The sequence below is a fragment of the Elgaria multicarinata genome, chromosome 9, assembly GCF_023053635.1.
Source record: "Elgaria multicarinata webbii isolate HBS135686 ecotype San Diego chromosome 9, rElgMul1.1.pri, whole genome shotgun sequence".
In the NCBI taxonomy this organism is placed as follows: Eukaryota; Metazoa; Chordata; class Lepidosauria; order Squamata; family Anguidae; genus Elgaria; species Elgaria multicarinata.
This window is the reverse complement of record NC_086179.1, coordinates 49367163-49391730: the sequence shown is the minus strand read 5'-3', so window position 1 is coordinate 49391730 and position 24568 is coordinate 49367163. Positions and strand designations below refer to the sequence as shown.

The 24568-nt window shown below is 41.4% G+C and overlaps 1 protein-coding gene across 2 annotated transcripts in view; it reads left to right on the top strand.

Moving 5' to 3' along the window:
* Window positions 1–24568, top strand: part of ACSS3 (acyl-CoA synthetase short chain family member 3) — a 60558-nt gene that overhangs the window by 7150 nt on the left and 28840 nt on the right. The window contains exons 3-9 of one of the 2 annotated variants that reach the window (XM_063133832.1): window positions 6329–6517; window positions 13963–14097; window positions 14657–14797; window positions 17477–17557; window positions 17645–17740; window positions 20091–20242; window positions 23063–23166. In XM_063133832.1, coding sequence (XP_062989902.1) covers window positions 6329–6517; window positions 13963–14097; window positions 14657–14797; window positions 17477–17557; window positions 17645–17740; window positions 20091–20242; window positions 23063–23166 — 898 coding nt within the window. Of the gene's footprint in view, window positions 1–6328; window positions 6518–13962; window positions 14098–14656; window positions 14798–17476; window positions 17558–17644; window positions 17741–20090; window positions 20243–23062; window positions 23167–24568 lie in introns of those variants that run through there. The other variant, XM_063133833.1, reaches the window with a different exon arrangement.

Genomic DNA, 24568 nt, shown 5'->3' with positions numbered 1-24568 from the left:
ACAATGAACCTTCCTTGGAGAAATCCTCTTCTTTCCCTATTTTATAAACAATATTTTAGCGGTTCAACAATTTTATTGTTTTCTACACTAAAAGACAAAACTTAAACAAAACAATATTACTTTTAAAAACACATATACAGAACATACAAGGCCATAATACATTTAAGGCATTCTTCATGTCAGACATATAGGCTATCTGTTCTTACTAGTTAGTTCCCTAAATACAGTATCATTATATCATTCTTACTTCACTCTAGCCAGCACAGTATTATGTACTAAATCCACCAACATTATATGTTGAATTCACAGACATATAAATCATTTTTCCAACTCTTGCAAATAATCTATGAAAGGTTTCCAATCCATTACAAACGAAGCTGTTTAAACGATATTTTAAAGCATTAATAAAATGTGTTGTATATCAGTTATGAGAAAGAACTCGAGCCCTGTTCAGGTGTTCTTAAACCCACAATGAGTGGGAGAGTGTCACTTTAATCACTTTCTATACATGGATGGCAACTTTGTGAAGAGGAGAGCCTCACTGTCCATAGGGGCTGTGATGGAACCGCCAGGCTTAACTCAGCGATTCCCCGGCGGAGAAGGGGGGGTCTGGATTGGCCAGCCCAGACACACACACCTTCACTGCTGCTTTTTAACCCTTTGGGAGTCTAGGTTCTCAAGGAACACCACCACACAGGAGATAGGGACCAAACACTTTTATTCTTCACCCAAACACACTTCCTTAAGGGTCCACACATTAAGGTAAACACGTAAGAGGTTTTGGGGAAAAACACGGACAAAGGAATGACAGCAGGGACTAATACCTCTCCCTCCCACTTTTGCACACTCAGACCAATTGGATTCGCACTCACTCCCCACTAACCACCCACCAGCCATAACACCGGCAAGGTCCCTTGCCCACTTGTACCCAAACCTATTCTAAAACAAAACAAATGCTTAACACTGTGACTCAACCGCTGTTGCTCACTTTGACTCGGCTCCACGCCACTCAAACTAGATTCCTTCCCTCAGCGGCCATGTGGGGCTTCCACCATCCAGCTGTCCCGGCCTGGATGCTCTTGCTCACCACGCACACACCGGACTCCTGACACCCACAGGAAAGAGACCGGACCCTTGGGTGCCCAAGCTTTTATCTCTTTCTGGGACCCCCTTTGTCACCAGACCCACCCTGACCAATTGAAACTCCCTAGCAACCCACACCTCAACCAAAGGGAGGGGGGAATACTCCCAGACATTGCACAACTGCAACTTGTTACTCTTCCCCGGTACCAGCCTGGGGAGGCGTTATCAGATGCCAGGCACTTCTTGCGAAAGTGCGGCCTTGGCATTTAGCTTGCTACTCCCTTCTAGACGCAGAGAAACCTATCTCTTCCTCTCCAGGATAATGCAAAGATGTTTTCTTAAAGGGCCCATGGGCCCAGCCCATGACAGGGGCTCTCCACGTGATGCAGAATACTGATTTTCCAGTGTTCCAGATCACGTTGAGCACATCCATGGATTGAGGAGGTTTTCCTCTACACAAGTTGCACTCCATGTGTAGAGGGCAACAAAAATGACAATGGAGGGAGGCAGGGCTAGTGTACTCCCACTTTTTGGGTGTCTCCAGCAAATTGTTAAAATTGTTAAAATTAAGGATGCAGTCTTAGAAGCAACTCTAATAGAATTCAGTGAGACTTATGTCTGAGTAAAGTTATTAATTTGCTTACAAAATTATGTACCGTTCCATAACTAGACAAATTCTAGAGCGGTGAACAAGAAACAAAAGGAACAAAACACAATATTTAAAGTTGTTTTTAAAAATGAATAGCAATAAAAAACATGGCTGATCATTCAGGGAAGGCTTGTTGAGATTAAAATATCTTCTACAAGCATTGGAAACAAAACAATATTGGTGACTGCCTGACATCCAGGGGCAGGGAATTCCACACAGTGGGAGCTAACACTCTGAAGGCTCTTCTCTGGGTGAATTTCAACTGGGCAAAGCTGGTAAAAGGCACTCTGAGCTACCATGGCCACTTGGGCCACTAGTGAAAGTATCCCCAGACTACATACCTGATATTTCAAAGGGAGTGCAACCCCATCCAGTACAAGCAATAAATTTATCTCTTGGACTAGGGAATCATTTACACACAAAGCTTCTGTCTTGTCAGGCTTTAGTTTCAATTTATTGGTCCTCATGCAGCCCATCATTTAGTCTAGGTTATGATCCAGGACTTGTACAGCCTCACTTGATTCAATTGTTACAGGGAGCTAGAGCTGTGTGTCATTAGCATATTGATGGCACTTTGCTCCAAATCATTAATGACTGCTCCAGTTGCTTCATTTAGGTGTTGAACATACTGGGGCAAGATGGTGCTCAGAGCTCAATTTTAATCTTTGTAAACCGCCCAGAGAGCTTTGATTATTGGATGGCATAGAAGCAGAATGAATAAATGAATTGCCAGGGGACCAAGGAACAATCACCCAGTGTTACTCTCTGAAATCAACCCCACAGTTAACACTGTAACTCAGTGCCTCCATTGCCCAATCCATTGAACCAATCCAGGAGGATACAATGGTTGTTGGTATCAAAAGCAGAATTAACAGGGTCACACTCCCCCTGTCCCTCTCTTGATAAAGCTCATCCAGGGTGAGCAAGACTGACTTGGTTTGGCAACCAGGTCAAAATCCAGACAAATGGCTCTAGATAAGCCCTCAAAAGCTTCATGGTTGGGTGTGTGGAAAACTCTGCTGCCTGTGCTGCTGTGCTCCAGCGGTAACAGCAAAAAGGGGGGAGTGCCGGGGTGGAGCAAGGGGTGGGCTTTGGGTTGAGTCGATCAAGAGCCCTCCCATTCTGCCAACATGCCTCTGGAGTGGGTGGAAAGTATGCCAGCCCTGGAGCTGGCAAACTTTTTACCTCTCCCGTTGGGACCAATCCATAAGGTAAAGCGTGACAAAAGAAGATCCTTCTGCTTCCTGGAAAAATGTCCCCTACCTTCAGATTTGACAATTCTCCTACCTCGGATTCTCCCTCTCCTGCCACCATAGGATTGCCCTGCCTGCCTTTTCCCAAGCTTCAGCTATGTGCCGTCTTTCTTCATCATCTCTCCTACGTTGTACTTTTCCCTAGTGTAAATGTGCATGGCTGCTAATGGAATGGGTCTCTTGTGAAGGCTCATAAGATATGCGCAGGCTGCTACTGGTTCACCATTTCCAAGTAAGTGCTTCTGTTTCTGCTATGTAGAGATTCTAATGTGCTACTGACATATAGGATGCAGAGCTATGGATTGGGCTGTAGGCGTTTAAGCCTAAAATCAATTTTCTCTCTCTCTAGTTAATGAGACTCTTCTGCTCAGTATTTTCAGGGGCAGACTGGAGATAAAACAGTGGTTCACTGCACAATGAAAAAAAAAGGAAAAGTGCTGCATACAGCAGTGTTTCCTTTTGTGATTCTTTAAAACATACAAATATATGTATATCACTTTTGCTACATTTCCCCTCCCCTTTAACTAACTGGAGCTATCAGACCCTGTTCCCTTATTTTCCCTCTGTCCAGGGAAATACCCCAACATTTCTGACCATTGCTTATATTAGCTGGGGCTGATGGGAATTGGAGTCCAAAATATCTAGAGGGTACCAGGTTGGGGAAGGCTGCTGTAGATCGTACAATTTGGTAGCAAAAAAGCACTACAGATCACAGCTCAGTTGGAAAAAGCTGCATAGCAAGGAAGAAAACACATAATTAGGTTGAAGTAGGAAATGGTTATTGCAGCCTAGCTCCAGATTTTCACAGCAAAAGTGCCATACTTGCATTTTATACAACTCCATTAGCACCCTGCTTCTCACTTTGTGCATCCTGATCTCAACGTAGAGACTTGACAGAACTTTCCTATTTATATATACTGCAGTAGCTTTGACATATATCTGCTTTTTAACTCCTGAGAAACTAGGTAGAATGTGATAAATGCTTTTGAATTACTTTCTTGGGAGTAATTCTTTACCTATGCTTGCTATAACTTATTCTGTTTGGCTTAGTTTCCAACAAATGGTTTATGAACTACTGTTTATCCTAGGAGTAATTCTACTAGCTGCATTAATGACTATACTTGTACACATTTTTCCAAATTGATTTTTCTTGTATCTTGATATTTGTCTGTCCCAAAGCTCTTGCTGGGTTAGTAGGACAAATGTAACATTTATGAAATCTAAATTCCAGAATTCGTTTAGTTGCATTTTAATTCATATATGGTGTTCCTGACCCAGACCTGGAATACAAAAAAAAAAAAAAAGTTCTGTTGTAGGCATTGTAATGTACAAAATTATGCATGGTATGGAGAATGTGTATAGGGAGACATTTTTCTCTCTCTCTCAAAATACTAGAACCTGGGGTCATCCCATGAAGCTGATTGGTGGGAGTTTCAGGACAGATAAAACTTCTTTACACAGTGCATTGTTAAAGCATGGAATTGTTACTGCAAAATGTAACGATGGTCCCCAATTTGGATGGCTTTAAAAGGGGGTTGGATATGTTCTTGGAGGAGAAGGCTATCAATGGCTAATAGCCCTGATGGTTGTGTGCTATCTCCAGTATTCGAGGCAGTAAGCCTGTGTGCAACAGTTGCTGGGGAACATGGGTGGGAGGGTGCTGTTGCACCATGTCCTGCTTGTTCAACTCTGGCTGATGGCTGGTTGGCCACTGTGTGAACAGAGTGCTGGACTAGATGGACCCTTGGTCTGATCCAGCAGGGCACTTCTTATGTTCTTATGTTATGTTCCATATTTGTTTTTCAATTTTTTATATAATTTTGCAGTGCAAATAGTTCTTACAGCTGAAATTTCAGTTTTGCAAGGGTGGAGATACCTAATCTACATTAAGTTAGCATTATTTTATTTAGTTTATTACTGAAACAGCCTCAGAATGGTCCTGGCTTTACAACCCATGGTTCTTCTGTCCCCTCATATGCCAGCTTCACTTTGAAGATCCTGGTTTGTTTTTAACATGTTTTGTTGTTGCATTCAAAATGTGGAAGACTGGCTTCCTTCTGTGAACTCAGTAGGATAATAAACCAGGATCTAATCCTGGATCTGCATGTCAGAGCCAGTATGTGAGGAGAAGGGTGAAAGTAGAACTCATTGCCTTGTCTTTTATTTTTAAGTTGTGTTGATTTGTTGTACTAATGTTGTTCCCTGCCTCGATCCAAAGGGAGAGGTGGGTAAGAAATAAATCATCATCATCATCATTGTCATCATCATCATCCATGTTTTATAAGTTGAGAATGTACATCCCAAACTGGCCAATAGCTGTCTTGAATTGACAGTAGAAATTCTGTGCATCTAATGAATGGCAACTGGATTGTTATTGAGTTCGTGAAAGTGAACATGTAATGCAGCAATTCTTTCTAAAGATATAAAAAGGACGCTTTGCATGGCTTTAGATCTGATTTTAGCAAAGTATTTGCACATTAAGCCTCACTCTATCCTTTATCGCTATGGTTGATTCCAGAAATGCTACATTAGATTTCTTTGGCTAGAACTAGTGTGAATTGGGGAGTGGGGGAGGCCATGAAGCCAAATAAATGGAGAAACTCATCTGAAGTTGGCTAGATTTCAAATAATCTCATATATTATGGCATAACTTTGAGTGCTAGATCTTGTATTGTGGCCACATATGTATCTGGGATTACTTTATATGCCTTTCTCTTCTTACTAAAACTATAGTATTCTAAGCATAATTAAATGTTATATTGTACATTTTCAAGTAAAATGGAATAACTCATGAAATGTATTTAGGTGTTTCTAAAACACCTTTTTACTAATAGCATTTTGATTTGAGTTTACTTTCGGCTGTGGTTTGTTGTCATTAAATGAAACTGCAAACTTTAATCTCCTGTTTGTTCCAAGTTCACTGTTGCAAATTTTTGTTGACACCAGGCCTTAATTTTTGTATAGTAGTTATATTTTTTAATGGCTTAAAACAGTACATAATCGGTTGGATGCAGACTCCGTCATACTAGATTCATTCAGTAGACCCTGTAGTCAGAGTTGTAGATTAGTCATGATTAACTTATGTTCCTTTGATTTCAGTGAGTCTATTCTTAAGTATGATGAAGTCTAGATCCAACCCATGGAATTAACATGCTTTACTGTTTGCTTGTTGTAGATTTATGCAATATTTTCTCCTTTTACAATGAAATACTGTTGATTCTGAAGCTGGTTCTTAATTGGTTGCCATTTTGGGTAATTATCATGTTGTCTCTTTCTCAAGGAGCAGTTATACTACATGTCATGCGAGTAATCTCCAAATAACTTTAAACTGTTTCCTATTCAGGTCTCCAAGTTAGCTGGTGTTATGGTGAACCATGGTGTGAAGAAGGGGGACTGTGTCGTCATCTACATGCCTATGATTCCACAGACGATGTACACTATGCTGGCATGTGCAAGAATAGGAGCTATACATAGTCTTATTTTTGGTGGATTTGCTTCAAAAGAGCTTTCTAGTCGCATTGATCATGCCAAGGTAACAAAATATTTTCACTCATGCTTGGAGAGGAAAGCTTGTAAGTAGCCACTTGCCATCCTGTTCTCTCCCTCCTGCTCTCCCCTCCTCACCCTCCTGGCTATTCAACTGTGCAGTAAAACTGTTGTAAAAGGAAAAAGTGTTTGTTCTTCTTTTCTCTCACACAACTGATGTACTTGAAATGACAAAGGTAAGTATTTTGGCAGTCAGGCTAGTAAAACATTTTTTATGGCCTAGTAGCTTTTGTAGACTTAGTTGCTTTTATGAGAGATTTTCCACTCTCAGAACAGACCCTTTCCAAATATATTGACAACCCTACAAGAAACGGAAAGTTCTGAAGCATGATGTATATGGCTCTGCTCTGGAGCAGTTTACATCTGTGAAATGTACTCTATAGCAGCTTACTCATGAGTAAGCTGCCCTAGGCTGGAACCAGAAAGCTAGTGAAAACTCTCTTCAACTGTTCTGGCTATCCCTTGGTGTGTTGAATGCACTTCTCCCCAGTATGTACACAAAGTTTAATACCACACTGGAAAGCCACTGTGGTGTAGTGGCTAAAGTGTTGGAATGGGAATCGGGAGATCCAGGTTCTAGTCCCCACTTGGCCATGGAAGCTGACTGGGTGACTTTGGGCCAGTCAGACTCTCAGCCCAATGTACCTCACAGGGTTGTTGTTGTGAGGATAAAATGAAAAGGGGGAGGATTATGTATGCCACTTTTGGTTCTTTGGAGGAAAATAGGTGGGATATAAAGGCAATAAATAAATAAAATAATTAAAACATTGACCCAATAATGCTTCTTTACTCTCTTGACTAGATTGATTCTCTTTGATTTCTGTTAGATGTTTCCATCATTAGATCTTTTATGCCTTTTGTATTGCTGTAGGTAGCAATGAATTACAAAGCTTTGATCAGTGTATTCACTTACTGTCAATAAGCTTCTCTTTGTTACTACAAATTACATCCTGTTTGTTCAGTCTTCTAAGATTCATTAAAAACAGCTGTTCATCCAGTCTGTCATTAGACTGTCTTCAGATGCCATAGGGATAGTTTGTTCCCCCTTCACAGTCTAATTTTGCTCATGTCTGACCAACAGTGGGTTGTCAGCCTTCATTGTTTGAAGGTGGCTTGTTGTGACATCCTGAACATGGCACGGTTTCCTCAGCGTGTTTTGTTAACCATACACAAGACACCCTGAGAACCCATGGGTTGTTGTTCGGTTGTTCAGGATGGCTTGTTTTCAGAGTGGCTTGTCATGACGTGAACCAGGCACAATGGCCTGTGTGTGGCTTGTTGGAAAGGTTTACACAGCTGCTGGCAAGTGCAGCAAAAAAACTGGTTGCTCCTCGTAATCTCACTAGTGATATCAGCTCTCTATTATGTCTTGAAATGAAACTATTTAATTTAACTAGTGACATTCCTCCATTTTGTCACCTCCCTAGACAGTGGCATTTTTTTTCACCTTTGGGGAGATTTTCACATATTTAGTGTGATTGTTTTTTCATCTCTGGAAGATTTGTGCAAGTGTAATTTAATTTTAAAAAAAAAACTTGGCGGAGATTACTGTGCTTTAGCGAATTTGTGCAAATCTCCCCCAAAGCCAAAAAAAATTTAATAAGTTGGGGGGGAAATAACATTAATATATGTGCAAATCTCTCTGAAGGTGAAAAAAAATCTACAAAATAAACAGTATTGTGTTAATGAGTGCCTTTGCTCTCGCTAGCAAAGTTCCAGACTGGCTGCTGAGGTTGTGCCGCAAAGGCTCATGGGGTATTTGCTGGGAGATGGCGGGAGGACTAAAGGGGAAACGAGCCATGGCAAGCTGCAGAGAAATGTCAAGAGTAATATGGGTTAGCAGTGAAAAACCCATCTACTGTCACTCATTTTCAAGGTGGCTTATTGCGATGTGCGAACGAGCCCTGTGGGTTGGGTGCAGAGCTTTATTCCGCCAGTGGTAGCATCCATAAGGGGAATTCTTTTCCGAATGCTCCCACTCGTGAAGGGTGGGGAGAGAGGCAATTTTTGTTGATTCTGATTCCCCCTTTCCTCTCCAGACCCCTGTACTTCTCCCACTGTTCTGAAGAGGCCCCCAACCTTCCAGAGCAGACATTCAGGGACAGAGGTGGCTGCAAGAGATGGGAGGAATCAGCAAGCAGATTCAGCTAGCGGAAAAGCTCTGTTTGAGCAAAAACCTCCCACTGACAGAAGGGCTCCTTCTGTTTGCAACAGGCTTTTGCTGGATCCAACCTGTAATCTTCAGATAACACAATATTGATCTCTGTGAGAAGTATGACTGCTTCTTATTCAATGCTTGCCTACTTTATTAATGATTGTGCTCTGGCTAATTCTTGTTTTCCTCTTACTAACAGTATGCAAGAGGTACTGGTGTAAACATAGGAATGGAGGAAATGAACTAACCTTCAGCTATAGCAGGAGATAATTCCCTTGAGTATTAGTTACAGGATAAAGTTACATTTGGTTGTATCAGATTCTTCACACTGGCCTTGTAGTCTGTTACTTTCACTGTTGATAAATTCTCTGTTCAAATTCCTCAGGCAGGAATCTCTTTTAAAAGGTGAGTACACAGACTCTCTTATCTAATAAAAATAATTATTTTCCCCCATTCTGCTTCAGAATAGCATATGCGCTGTATCAGTTTACCTTAGCTTATCTAGAATTTTAAAAAGCTTGGGTAAAACTGCATGAGGCTGCCAATGATAATTGTTAGTCTAGTCAGGTGAACAGTAAAAAAAACCTGTAAAAAAAAAGAAAAAAGTTAACATTAAAGATATTCAAAGGCAAACAGTGGAGTGGCCACAGTGACACATGCCTTAGTTATTTTAGGATGTTTTTAAACAGTGTATACCATGTTTTAATCAGTATTTTATGTATTTTCCGGCGTATAAGACGACTGGGCGTATAAGACGACCCCCAACTTTTGAGAAGATCTTCCTGGGTTAAAAAGTCATCTTATACTGGGCGTATAAGACGACCCCCAACTTTTGAGAAGATTTTCTTGGGTTAAAAAGTAGTCTTATACGCCAGAAAATACAGTATTTTGTTCTTATTGTTGTTCCCCGCCTTGATCCAATTGGAGAGGCGGGTAAGAAATAAATTATTATTATTATTATTATTATTATTATTATTATTATTATTATTACCGTGATTAGACTATTGTAAAGTGGGGTTGTCTTTGAAAAGTGTTTGGCAATGACATCTGGTCCAGAATGCCAGAATGCTTTGGTCAGGCTGTTGGCTGAGGCTGGTTACACGGAGTATGGGATTCCCTTGTTGCAACATCTTCAGTGGCTACTGGTCTGTTTCCAGGCACAGCTCAAAGGGCTGGTTATGACTTACGAAGCCCTACATAACTGGGACCAGGCTATTTGAAAGACTGCATACTCCCATATGAGTCTGCCTGGGCTATGAGATCCTCAGCAGAATCCCTTCCCTCAGTCCCACTGTCCTCAGGGGAACATTTGGTGGAAACCTAAGAGAAGGCCTTCTCTGTGACCGCTTCCATGCGCTAGAACTCCCTGCTAGGCTAGCTCCATCTCAGTTGTTCTTCCACTGGCAGGCAAATAGATTTTTATTTAAGCAGGCTTTTCACTATATACGGATGATCATCTTAGGCTTAGAAAATCATCAGTACATTAGACAAAAGTCTTCCTAAATAAAAGTCATTGTCTGCTGGCAGGACAGGAAGTGCCTTTGGGCTTTTTCTAGGCTGATGTGTTGCCTGGTGGGTACTGTTCCTCCCACCTTTTTTATTGATGTGTGTTTATTTGAAGAGTTTTAATTACATTTTGTTATTTTGTTTATATTATTGGCTGCCTTGAGCACTAATTTTAGTGGAAAGATGGAATATAATTAATAAATCAATAAAATAAATAAATAAAATGATTAAAGACATAAAGTGGAAGTACCGGGAGTTTTCCCTCTGGTGAATCAGTTGCTTGAAATGTTTGCAGTGAGCACAGAACTCAGGCTTTTGTGCCATAACCAATCTTTCCAAGGTGCATTGAGTTGTTGCCTTGCCACAATGCATTTTGCGTTGTTGCAAACCTTCCCATGTCTAACCTGCTGGTCTCCCTGTACAGTCTCCCCCTGACCCCAAGTTATGTATCAAGTGCCCAGTGGTCCTTGTTTGTCATCAAGCTCATCTGTTTCTAATATGGGCTAGCTCACTCGCCCTTTCTCCAGGAAGCTGGATTTAACAGCTGTTTCCTGACAAGTGCACCTAAGAACACTGCTCATTTGGGGGATAGATTACAGATGTTGCTGTAGCGTTTGTATATGGATGTTACAGATGAGCTGAGAGGGGAACTTGGTGCATCCTGGCCCAGATACCCATATTTCCAAGGAAATCCAGAAGATAGCAGAGATCATCTTACCCTTTCTTTGTGATGTGTCATAGGAGTCTCATGAGTGGTTTAAAAAGTAGACAAGACCCTCTCCCTTTCTCTCCCCCAGCCCCATCTTTTCTCTCATCTTTCCTCTTTGTCCTCACAAGTTTGTGCACTGTAATTGGAAACCTGTAATACTCTTATGAGGGATAGAATGAGTTATAAAACAAACATATTTTAAAACTTTCCTCTCTCCCTGCCCCCCCCACCTCAGTTCAAGGAGACAAACACTGAATTTTCCTTTTTAAAAATGTGACCCTATAGTCATATAAAAGAACCCTCCTCTTACCAAGGAAGGAATGTGTATTTACTCTCACTGCAGGTACACAGAATCATAGAATAGTAGAGTTGGAAGGGTCCTATAAGGCCATCGAGTCCAACCCCCCGCTCAATGTAGGAATCCACCCTAAAGCATAACTGACAGATCATTGTCCAGCTGCCTCTTGAATGGCTCTAGTGTGGGAGAGCCCATAACCTCCCTAGGTAACTGGTTCCATTGTCGTACTGCTCTAACAGTCAGGAAGCTTTTCCTGATGTCCAGCCGGAATCGCTTCCTGTAACTTGAGCCCATTATTCCGTGTCCTGCACTCTGGGATGATCGAGAAGAGATCCTGGCCCTCCTCTGTGTGACAACCTTTTAAGTATTTGAAGAGTGCTATCATTTTGTTGTTTATTCATTCAGTCGCTTCCGACTCTTCGTGACTTCATGGACCAGCCCACGCCAGAGCTTTCTGTCAGCCGTTGCCACCCCTAGCTCCCCCAAGGACAAGTCTGTCACCTCCAGAATATCATCCCTCCATCTTGCCCTTGGTCGGCCGCTCTTCCTTTTGCCTTCCACTTTCCCTAGCATCAGCCTCTTCTCCAGGGTATCCTGTCTTCTCATTATGTGGCCAAAGTACTTCAGTTTTGCCTTTAATACCATTCCCTCAAGTGAGCAATCTGGCTTTATTTCCTGGAGTATGGACTGGTTTGATCTTCTTGCAGTCCAAGGCACTCTCAGAATTTTCCTCCAACACCACAGTTCAAAAGCATCTATCTTCCTTCACTCCGCTTTCCTTAAGGTCCAGCTCTCGCAGCCATAGGTTACTATGGGGAATACCATTGCTTTAACTATGCGTACCTTTGTTGTCAGTGTGGTGTCTCTGCTCTTAACTATTTTATCAAGATTTGTCATTGCTCTCCTCCCAAGAAGTAAATGTCTTCTGATTTCCTGGCTGCAGTCAGCGTCTGCAGTAATCTTTGCACCCAGAAATACAAAGTCTGTCACTGCCTCCATGTTTCTCCCTCTATTTGCCAGTTATCAATCAAGCTGGTTGCCATAATCTTGGTTTTTTTGAGGTTTAATTGCAACCCAGCTTTTGCACTTTCTTCTTTCACCTTTGTCATAAGGCTTCTCAGCTCCTCCTCGCTTTCAGCCATCAAAGTGGTGTTATCTGCATATCTGAGATTGTTAATGTTTCTTCCTGCGATTTTAACTCCAGCCTTGGATTCGTCAAGCCCAGCACGTCGCATGATGTGTTCTGCGTACAAGTTGAGTAGGTAAGGTGAGAGTATACAACCCTGCCGTACTCCTTTCCCAATCTTAAACCAGTCCGTTGTTCCGTGGTCTGTTCTTACCGCTGCTACTTGTTCACTATACAGATTCTTCAGGAGGCAGACAAGATGACTTGGTATCCCCATACCACCAAGAACTTTCCACAGTTTGTTATGATCCGTACAGTCAAAGGCTTTAGAATAGTCAATAAAACAGAAATAGATGTTTTTCTGGAACTCCCTGGCTTTCTCCATTATCCAGCGGATATTGGTAATTTGGTCTCTAGTTCCTCTGCCTTTTCTAAACCCAGCTTGTACATCTGGCAATTCTCGCTCCATGAATTGCTGGAGTCTACCTTGCAGGATCTTGAGCATTACCTTGCTGGCATGTGAAATAAGTGCCACTGTCCGATAGTTTGAACATTCTTTAGTGTTTCCCTTTTTTGGTATGGGGATATAAGTTGATTTTTTCCAGTCTGATGGCCATTCTTGTGTTTTCCAAATTTTCTGGCATATGTCATGCATCACCTTGACAGCATCATCTTGCAATATTTTAAACAGTTCAGCTGGGATACCGTCATCTCCTGCTGCCTTGTTATTAGCAATGCTTCTTAAGGCCCATTCAACCACACTCTTCAGGATGTCTGGCTCTAACTCACTGACCACACTGTCTGACCTATCCCCGATATTATTATCCTTCCTATACAGATCTTCCGTATATTCTTGCCACCTTTTCTTGATCTCTTCTGTTTCTGTTAGGTCCTTGCCATCTTTGGTTTTGATCATATCCATTTTTGCCTGGAATTTACCTCCGATGTTTCTAATTTTCTGGAAGAGGTCTCTTGTCCTTCCTATTCTATTGTCTTCTTCCACTTCCGTGCATTGCTTGTTTAAAAATAATTCCTTATCTCTTCTGGCTAACCTCTGGAATTTTGCATTCAATTGGGCATATCTCCCCCTATCACTGTTGTCTTTTGCTTTCCTTCTTTCTTGGGCTACTTCCAGTGTCTCAGCAGACAGCCATCTTGCCTTCTTGGTTTTCTTTTTCTTTGGGACGTTTTTTGTTGCCACCTCTTGGACAATGTTGCGAACTTCTGTCCATAGTTCTTCCGGGACCCTATCTACTAAATCTAGTCCCTTAAATCTATTCTTCACTTCCACTGCATATTCATTAGGAATATTAGTGAGCTCATATCTAACTGATCTGTGGGTCTTCCCTATCATGCTATCATGTCTGGGAGGAATTGCTTCAGCAGAAGGGAATGCTTCCCATTTTCCTGGTGAGCTGGTGATTCTTGATCCGTGGGAAGGGAGATACAATTTGCATCGAATGCCTGTTTCCAGTAGCAGCTTTGGGATCTTATTCACATATTTTTTGTACATGAATTGGAGGAAGAGATATTCATCCAGGATCCTAATCTTGAACTAATCTGTGAAATGATCCAGAGTGCCATAATATTGTGTGTGTATAATATTTTAATTTATAAACCTTTCTGATTTCTTTTAGCCAAAACTGGTTGTAACATCAACTTTTGGAATAGAACCTGGAAGAAAAGTGGAATATGTACCCCTTTTAGAAAAAGCGTTGGAGATGATAAAGCACCAACCTAAGAAAGTTCTGATTTATCACCGCCTTAACATGGTAGAGTTACAGCAAATAATTGTACACACATTCTTGGACTATTCTTTGAATTTATATTTCACATAAATATTTTAATTTGAATATTTCATGAGACCTAGGCCTAATCTACTTCAAGCAGGATATTGCACTATGAAAGCAGTATGAAAGTAGCATATAAAAGGCAGGAGCCACACTACTGCTTTATAGTGGTATTGAAGTGCACTGACAGCTGTTGAGGCCCATTGACACATACCATATACCACTTTCAGAGTACTATATCCTGCTTGATGTGGCTCCTTCCTTTTATATACTGCTTTTATACTGCTTTCATAGTGCAATATCCTGCTTGGTGTAGATTAGGCCTTAGATGGCATATCATGATCTCTATAGAAAAGCTTCTGCTGCTATGCTTATTTAAAACTTATAATTTTTGTATGTTTCCATACAGTTGTGAAAATTCTTGTGGCTGAGGGAAAAGTATATTTGATGTCTCTGTAAGGATGGCTTGATGATTTCTGAGCAATTATTTTTTGTGTTCAATGCAGTTTAACGTTGCAGTATTGTATCTTTTGCTGTGCAGGGAACTGTCCCTCTTAAACCAGGACGTGATCTAGACTGGCATGAAGAAATGGCAAAAGCAAAGCCATGTGACTGTGTCCCTGTCCTTTCAGACCATCCACTTTATATTCTTTATACATCAGGAACAACTGGTACACCCAAGGTAGACTCTATCTTTCAGTATAAGCATCTGTGACCAAATTATGTTTTATTCCACATGAGGAAGTATTTAATTAAATGGCTGAAAATGTTTTCCCAGCTTAGTGCTCATAAGAGATGAGCATTATTGGAGCTGGCTTTAATTGTATTTCATTACTCAACAATACTTTCAATGTTTGAAATGTATTGTCAGTGAATATTTGATTTGGATTCCCTCCCCCACCACCCAAATAACAGAACTTTTCCCAGCCTTCAGTAGCACCTTTCGTGGTCTTCCTTTAAGATTTTAGCTAGCTTCATTCTGTCTGATCTTCAAATTCTGTTCATTTCCCTAGACAACACAACACAACTTTGTTTCTGTGTTGTGCTGGATAGGGATAAGATCAAGGAACTAAGCTGCTGTGTAGTGGTGGCATATGGTTGAGATCGATGAAATGTACCGTGTGTGTAGAAGTAACAAGAAAAGATAGAGAATCTCACAAATAAACAGGAAACGAGAAGAGTGATTATAACGACATAGCTAACTTGAATAAGGATAGATGAGAATGAGAAAGGAAAAGAATACTAAGATGTTGGTCCATGAGGAGAGATGGAAAACGGCCTCAGACATTAACAAGAAGTGCAAATTACTTGCACGACTGACTGGTGAAGATTCTTTGAAATGTTCAAAGGGGAGATATGGGGGAGATACTCACATTTTTGGTGTAGGACTTATATATTTAATTTAAAAATTAATATCTTTCAATCCAAAATGTAGAAGGAGGTTTACAATAGCTAGTAAAACACAATAAACAGTAAAAGGAAGCGCTGTAAATACAGCAGGTGAAAAATGCATTGTTAGACATTCATAGTGTGAGAGAATTAAAGAAAGTCTTTGACTGGCACTTAAAAGACATCAGTGCTAGGGGAGCCTTCCTGGGGTAAGAGTTCCACAAGTGAGGTGTCACTGCTGAAAACCCCTTCTTCCACTGTACTCATGTGCCACACTTCAGATGGCAGACAAATTGCTAAATACACTTAGGAAATAATGTGCATGTCTCCCTTGAATGAATTCTGCTTCATATTTTCCAAAGAAGCAGTGTCAACTAGATGTGCAAGGTGCACTCACTTCTGCATGTGGCTGGTTATGCTCCCAGGATTATCCAAGGCTACTCTGTTAGAGCGTAACTAGTTAAGTACTAAAGCATGTAACCAGGAAAACAAGGAAATGTCCCAAGGGAAAGAAAAGGCTGTTTTCAAAACAAAAATGGTTGATGGCTTCACACAACGTGCTAATCCACTGTAAGTTATCGTGTGCAGGTTTTTTTTCGCAAGGATGGTTAACGTGTTATCTGAATGAAGGGCATTTCCCTAGGGTGGCTTGTTAGTCATGCAGTGTGGTTTATTTTTCTTGAACAAGCCATAGCACGTTGCTAGTTTGTTCAGGGTGGTTAATAAGCCACACTGCATGGTTAATGAGCAACCCTGCGATAGAAGTACTGTGTTCAGACAACACAATATCCCACAGTTCAACAACAACAACAACTCACATTGGGTGGATTAGTGTGTTGTGTGTACCCAACCTCCAAGATATCCCAAGTGGTGACCATGACAAGCCATGTTTTTGGATCGGGTCTGGGGATTTGAAGGGCTGAAGCAATACTGTAGCTATCTGGGCATGTTCTGTATATCATTTAGGCTGCGAAATACTAGTTTTTATTTGGGCAGATGGAAGTTTCTCATAAATCTTTCCATGCTCTCTATAAATGCATTAAAGTCAGGAATCTTGGTTTACTGAGTTGCCTCAATTTGTCTCATGAAGTGAGGGGATGTCCCTTTCTTGCCCTGCTGGCACAACTAGGATGGGGGCAGGCTTTTGCGGGTGGGAAGAGAAAGGAAGGACAACCCACCTGTTAGTTGCACCTGAACAAGGTGAGGCATGGGCGGGTCTTGTTGGGCGCTAAAGCCTAAGGCTTAACACCCTCCTTTGGCGGGTTGTGCAGGAATCTTAGGATATCAGATGAGATTGGTGAGCATTCGTTGGGCACTTTTATGGTGATTGGCAGGTTCTGAGGCCTGGTACGCTGGGGGCTTAGCAGCTCTTGACCAAGGATACGGCCTGTCTCTGGGGACCTCACTGTCTCACCTACTTGGAGTTGAGTGGCCCAAGCAGGGATGACATGGGGTGTTTTCCCTCAAGCACATACATGTAGCATAAGAAAGGACCTGGGTTTTACCTGACTCCTGGCTTGGCTGAGTGGCTCTCCCATAACGCAGGCTAGTTGCCTGGAGAAAGAACAATTAGATTCTTGCACTTTCATGTGCAGATCCAGGGAGGGGTGAATTGCCCAATCTTAAATAAAGAGGCCCTAGTTTACCCAAGCTCTGGCATCTGATTTGTTATTTCTTCACTTCTTGCTCTATCTGCAATTCATTTTCAGCAAAGTATCCAGGGTATCAACCAGATTCAGAAAAAATACAGCTTTTATTTTAAAATAACAAGTTTCTATGTTTCATCATTGCAAGTATAAGCTTCTAAAGTGAAGTTCTATCTGCAGTTCTGGAGGGCTTTTAGGAGTTAGGGGAGAGATTCTAACTGCTTCTGCAAATTTAACTATGGATATAGGAATTTTCCATATGGGAAGACATTTCAGTGTGTATTTTATTTACAAATGATCTTAATTTTAAATTGCTTCTTACTTAGGGTGTTGTTAGACCAACAGGTGGCTATGCAGTTATGCTAAACTGGACCATGTCAGCGATATATGGCCTTAAACCTAAAGAGGTAATTTCCATGTATATTCTAGTTCCAAATTATGAAAAGCAATGTTGATACATTTTAATAACCTTTTGTTTTTGTTTTTGTTTTTAGGTCTGGTGGGCAGCATCTGATTTAGGCTGGGTGGTTGGCCATTCCTATATTTGTTATGGACCTCTCCTGCATGGGAATACAACTATTTTATATGAGGTGACTGCTTATTTTAATGTTGGCTATATTGATTGATTGCATTTGAATTGCTGTTAAGCTAAATAGTCTGTCAAAGACAATAGCTAGTAGTTAAATGGTCAGCGAAACCCAGTCCTACCATGGGTGCCAGAACTTAAAGAGCCACCTGCAGTCCATTGAGCAGCTTCGTGTTAGTCAGGATGAGGCCTGATGGAACGCCATGGTTTCCCACTATGTGAACAAGTCATAGCAAGCCTTGGTCTCATGCTTTTCTCCCTTCACTCTCCTCTTCTGACATACCTCATTTAGCATTACATTAGGATCTGGGCCAGTGTGGTTGTCTAGTTAGTGAAAAAAACCACGAGTAAACCCAAGTAGCTACATGTGCCAGCAAATAATCACCCTTGCAAGCTGACCCTCGCTGCTTAATTTTTTTTGTCAAAGGCAGGGTGGATCTGCTGTTAGATTCCACCTTCATACCCATTGTTTCACATAAGATCATTTCCTGTTACTCTTCTCTTCCCCTTTGGGGAGAGAGCCTCAAACTCTTTGGGTCTTTGACCTTGGCTTTCTAAGTTGAAAGAGCTTCCATAAGTACAGCTCTCCAATCTGGCCACCCATTTGTTGGCTAGCCATTTCCAATGATTTTTCAGGGAGTGAGAAAGTCAAGGTGTGGAACTTGCTGCTGGGAGCTGCCGTGAAGAGCTGTAGCAGTGAATTTTAGCCCCTCATCTGAACCCCCAACCCTCCCCAGATTGTTGGGGGCTTTCTCCCTCTTTGCACTCCTATCCCCCAAATTCATGCTGAAATGTATCTGAGCAACTAGTTCAAGTTAGTTTTATTAAAGAGACTTCTCCCTCCACATTTGTGAAGCACTCAGCTATTGATATTAAAGCCAGTCTTGGTGCAACCTTTGGGAATAGTGTCCTCAGTGGTCTCTTTGCAGGATTGTCTCCTTCTCCCACAGCCTTGTAAGTAAACACTTCTCTAATTTCCCATATGTAGGACTGTACAGAATGGAAAATAAAGAAAACATAGCTGCTCACCTGTAACTGGTTCTTTTAAGAGGGTATTCTGTCCAATCACACAGCGTTCCCTCCAGTCCCACAGTTGTCCAGAAGGCATGGCTTTTATAGTTCTAGATACTTGTTAGACATATTCTCTGTTATGGTCAATGAATAGGGAGGCTCTTCATCACATATGTGGGATTTTATTGCACATGAGTGAGGGAGGGGAGCCATTTCTCCTAATCTTTCAGAGCCTTCTAGAAGGTCCTACCTGTGGCCTGCATAGCCAAATTCCTATATCTGGGACTACTCAGAATATTTATTCCAGAGAACAATAATTATGGTAAGCAACTCCATTCGCCAGTGTTGCATCTGATTAATTTTGCTTGTCTGTCCCCTAGAGTGATTTTGAGAAGTAGGATGTCACAGCTTGTTAAGGAGATGCTATTGTATGACAACAAAACCCAGTGGGTCAAGCCTTTTGATCCGATATTGATTCCTTATTGTGATGTCCTGTTGTTGTTTTTAAAGAAAGACGTAGATAGCGAAGTGGGGATTAGTTGTATTTCTTACATATCAAAACAATAGTAGAGGCAGCTTACATGCCTTGAAGAATGGATGCAAATCTTTAGAGCAGGGGAAACTAATAGGAGAGCCCACTTTATTGCTTTGCTCTTTGTTAGAAATCCCTGCCTAGTTATTTATGAGACTATTTATTTGGGAGAGGGTTATTTGTCTTCCAATGGGAGTTACATACAGGAAAAAGAAACAAACTATCTGGGAGCTCACATTTATTCCTCGTTCGATTGTTGTCAAGGTTAGCATTGGTTTGGTTCATTTTGCTCAGCCACATAGCCTGCTCCTATGCATTAGTGTTTAGAATGCGTTTTCAATGGTTAGAAAGTTGGACTAGAACTGTGCAGATCTGGGCTCAAATCCCTACTCAGTGATGAAGGTTGCTGGGTGTCCTTGGACCAGTCACTCTTCTCTCAGCCTAACCTATCTCACAAGATTGTTGTGAAGATAACATGGGGGTAGGGGTACACCACCTTGAGTTTGGAAGAAAGGCAGGCTATAAATGTAATACATTAATACAACAACAACAATACATATAATTCAAAATTGATGCTCATATAAGAATTGGAAACTTTAGATTCACTTTGTATCTAAACATAGTGCATTTTCGAGTGCATCATGAGACAGAACTCAGGAATTTAATGGTGCATTTGTACATTTGTACAAAGGCATTTTACCAGTTGCTTCAGCACTCTGATGACAAGTTGATACTACTGTTGCATTTAGGACTTTAAGAACTATGAAACACTTTTTACCCAATTCCTGTTTTAAAACCAATCTCTTCATAGGGGAAACCTGTGGGAACTCCAGATGCGGGGGCCTTTTTCCGTGTGCTGGCAGAGCATGGAGTAGCTGCCTTTTTTACTGCACCAACTGCAATTAGAGCAATCCGTCAACAGGACCCTGAGGCTACCTTGGGGAAGCAGTACAATCTGACAAGGTGAGCTTAGGTTACACTGCAAGATTTTTTTATTTACTTCTAGTAATAAACCCAAATGTCTATACAGTCGTGAGTTCAGCCAGTTACGTAGGTGCTATAACAAATAGGTTACGTGTGTGCATATTTACTTTGGCTTGATTTGCATGTAAGTAGCCAACTCATTAGGGTTGTGCCTTGGGCTTGAATGCTCTTTCCTTGCTCTGATTTTTTTCTGTCCCTTAATTGTTTGAGCAAACCATAACTTGCTGCAGTGCCTGAATTATACCTTACACCAGCCTTCCCCAACCTGGAGCCCTTCATATCTAGTGGTTTACAGCTCTCACCATCCCCAGTAAGTGTGGAAGCAGCAAACCCTAGTTTTTCTACAACGAACTTGAAAACAAGGTTTGTAAAAGGTTTCTAATTCTAGTTTGGAAGCAAACTCTAGCCTTGTTCAGCCATTATGTGTGAAGGGACACCATAAGTACAGTGGGGGAGCCTGAGCTTGCCACTGGCCCCGCTGCTGACATTGTGCCCTACACTGGTCCTTCCCTCTTCATGCCTGCATGTAAGTGTGAAGATTTGCAAGTGGGCAACAATGCATGGTTGTTGAGGGGATGGGACAAGCAGGGCTGCTATGTCGGGGGCAGGACCATGATTGGGGTAGGGCCGGTGGTGCAGTTTCACATCTCGTACTCATGGATCCCCTTCATGTGTATAATGTGTAAAGGGGCTAAAAGTTTGGACAAGTCAAAGTTTACTTGATTTGGACATCATGGCAAACTGTGGTTTGCTTAAATCAGAGAAGTAGAGAGTTGGAGCATTTGAGACGAGGAGGGATTTTATGAGCCTGAGGCACAACCCTGATAGCCAACTTTGATGTTGCTCTTGAACATGAACCAGCCAAATTTATTAAAGTTCATAAATATTGCACTTTTCTGTTGCACACCAGAATATATATTTAAAAATATCTTCAGAGTGTGTTAATGAAATTAATGTTTCCATTTCAGTCATTCTTAATTATGACTTCCAGGGAAGTGTTACTAGAAAAATCAACGAGACCCTTGTGTTACCTTTAAAGACTAATCTGAGAGTAAATCCCATTGAACTAAGTGAGGTTTAATTTTGATTAGACATACGTAGGATTGCACTGTAAAATAGTTATTGTAGCACACATATTTGTTTCTGATGAAACAGGATCCTGAGTGCTAACATTTGTACCAGAAATTGTGTTCTCTATTAAGGTATCACAGTGTTCTTTGTTGTTTTTAGTTATGAGAGTACATTTTAGAATTCAGCAGAGCTATTAGGATCATGCATAATCAAACAGAGTGTAATTTCTTTCTTTTGAAGTAACTCCATGAGGACTTTTTTGGTTGCATTATTGATGACTGAACTGTTGGTTGTTTTATATTAAAGATACCACATTATCCAGTAGAGGCTGGTGGCTCTGATATCAGTGGGGTTGTGAATCCACTCTGGGTTCAGTCAGAACTCTAAAGGAGCTATCAAAGGTGTTGAAGGTTCATCATGTTGGGTAGCGCCTTTAGAGTTCCAACTGTTTCTGATTGAAACCCAAGAGTGGATTCACAACCCCACTGATAGCAGAGCCACCAGCCTCTACTGACGGTATCTCTACTTGCTGAAGTTAAAAGGAAAGGTTTTTGTTGTTTTTTTGGTAGATTCCAAAGGCTCAATGGAGTGGCCTGTCTTATACATCCAAGGGGGGAAATTGCTGTAAGGAGAGTTTGGCTTGTATAGGTAATACACATAGGAAAGAGTACTGTGGTTTTCTTTCACTTGAGTTAAACTAGATTTAGTATGCTGCACTAGTCACAGCAGCTTGAGCAGCACCATATGAACATGCCATTAATCACATTAAACTTAGCATACATTATTCTACGAAACAAAATATATTTGATTGGAGCTCCACTAAATAATTCATCTGTGGCTGTTAAATTGCAGACCTAACTTTTATCTTCATCTGTTTTATTCAGCCATTTCATTTGACAGATATTGCCACATATATTCAGGTTGTCTGTTAACTCAGCTCTCTTCAGCTCTCTTCTGCAGTTTGCAACTGCCCTCTGCCATTTGCAAAACACTGCCTTACACACATTCCTCATGTATCTGTCATTGGGCCTATTCATATTATTTAGCTCCTGGGATTGTACCATGGTGAGTTTATGTGGAAGCCTTTGTCTTGTGTGCTGCTGTTTCTGCTTCTGTCACAGCAGATAGAAGTGAACAATTGAGCAGGGGAGAACCTGCATTTTAACTGAATGCGGTATCTCAGTGATCCTCTTGACCCACTTCACAACAGATTGCTGTCAGCTACGAAGTATTATGGGGTGGTGGTAGAAGAGGACCTGCAGTTATTCTTCCTGCTTGCAGAATGTGCCAGTCAGCTGAGGAGTGTGCGTTGGCCATAGCAAGGGGAAAATATAACTTTAAACAACAAAGTTTTATGGCACCTAAAAGGCTATCAAGGAGTGGACTCAGCCCTTGAAAGTTTATGCTATAATAAATGTATTAGTCTTCAAGATGCCGCAAGACTCTTCGATATTTTAGTTCCAGCAGACTAACATGGATGCCGGTCTGGAAATCCCTTTATATAAAGTTTATAAGTTAAAGAAGAGAGAGAGGCTAAAGTTCCTTCTCCTTCTGCATCATGGGGAGTGGTTTGGTTTTTTTAAGAAGGGGCCAAGGTTTACAAGAAACTTTCTGTGGGTTGTAAGTTGAATAGCTGATAAGAGCAAACACACAACAATAACCTACTTCTTTCTGTGTTTTTCTTCCTTTACTGGGCAGTAATGTTGAAAATAATCCTGTTTAATGTAGGTTCCGAACATTGTTTGTGGCTGGTGAACGCTGTGATGTGGATACGTTGGAATGGTGCAAAAAAATCTTCAAGGTACCAGTTTTGGATCATTGGTGGCAAACTGGTGAGTTTTGTAGAATTGATGCAAAGCAACAATTGTCACCTTCTTCCTGACTGAAGTTTATGTTTCAAACCAATTTAATTCCCCCTTCTAGAAATGGATAGTTTGGATTCAGTTCCTCACTTCTCCATAGACTCTGGGACTGTGGTTTAATGTATTTTCTTCACGCTTTTCTTTTGGCACTTCTTATTATGTTTGTTAAGCCCCATCATTACACGATTTTAGGAAGGCCCTGAAACCTTACTTGTTTTCTTTGGTCTTTTACTGATTATGAGCGTCAGGAGATGGAGGGAAAAATGTGTTTTCCTACCATCGCTTTGGCCTCCTGCTGCTATCCTACAATAGGGATGAGCAGCTTCTTTTTCCTTCACATGGAGAAGAAAGAGGAAGCAGCAACGACTACATGGCCTATTCATTGCGTGTTTTTATCACGCTGCTTTTCTGCGCACAGTAGGAAATGGTGGCAAGTTTTACCAGGTCTTATTTTGTTGTGGGAAAAAGACCAGAATGAGGGGGAGACACATGGGAGGCGGACGTCATCATCAAAAGGACCCGCGAAAAAGCATGAGTGTCTAGTAACGATAAAACGTGTGTCTGATTACGTGCTATGTTTTGTTGGATATTTGGCTGCTGTTGTGTTTTATAGTTTAATACTATCTGGGCTTGATGTTTATTGCTGGTGTTTATTAATTTTTGCTGTATCATCATTGCATTGGATTTCATTGTTGTAAGCCACCTTGGGAGAGGGCTCTTGCCCTTAAAGGTGGCCTAGACATATTTTAAATGAATGAATGAATGAATGAATGAATATATCCACCTATTTGCAAATTGGGTGCCCTGTGCATAAATGTTCTGGGTGGCAAATAAAGGGGAAGGGATAGGGTTGGAGATATTCCTACAGGGACCTCAAAATATACAGGGGAATCCTGCTTGTTAGGTTAAAAAAGCCCCAACTGTTCCCAAGCCAGCCATGAGCAAGAGCTGTACATGAACTTTGCCCTCATGCTGCTGCTGGTAGATGTTGGCAGCAAACAGCCCTCAGGGGTGAAAGGTAGGCTGAATGGAAGCAAGGCTTGAGCTGGGGAAGGGAATTGCCTTTGGAGGACTTGTGGCACGAGTCCTCTACAGCCAATTTCTTCCGGCAGTTCTCTATCACAGACTGAAAAGGAGAGAGCGAGAGAGAGAGCTCAGCATTCCATTGCCCCAGATGTCATCATGGCAGCTTGACACCTTCAGGCCAGGGGATGAATGCAGCTCCCCACATTTACTCTTTGAGGCTACCAGAAGCTCTTCCCCAATAGCTTTGGGGCTGATGGTGGGGAAAGCCAGCTTGCATATTCCATCCTCAAAGACACTGAGGAAGCTAGACAGCCACTGCTGTCCCCCTGCTTGAGCTTTGAAGCCC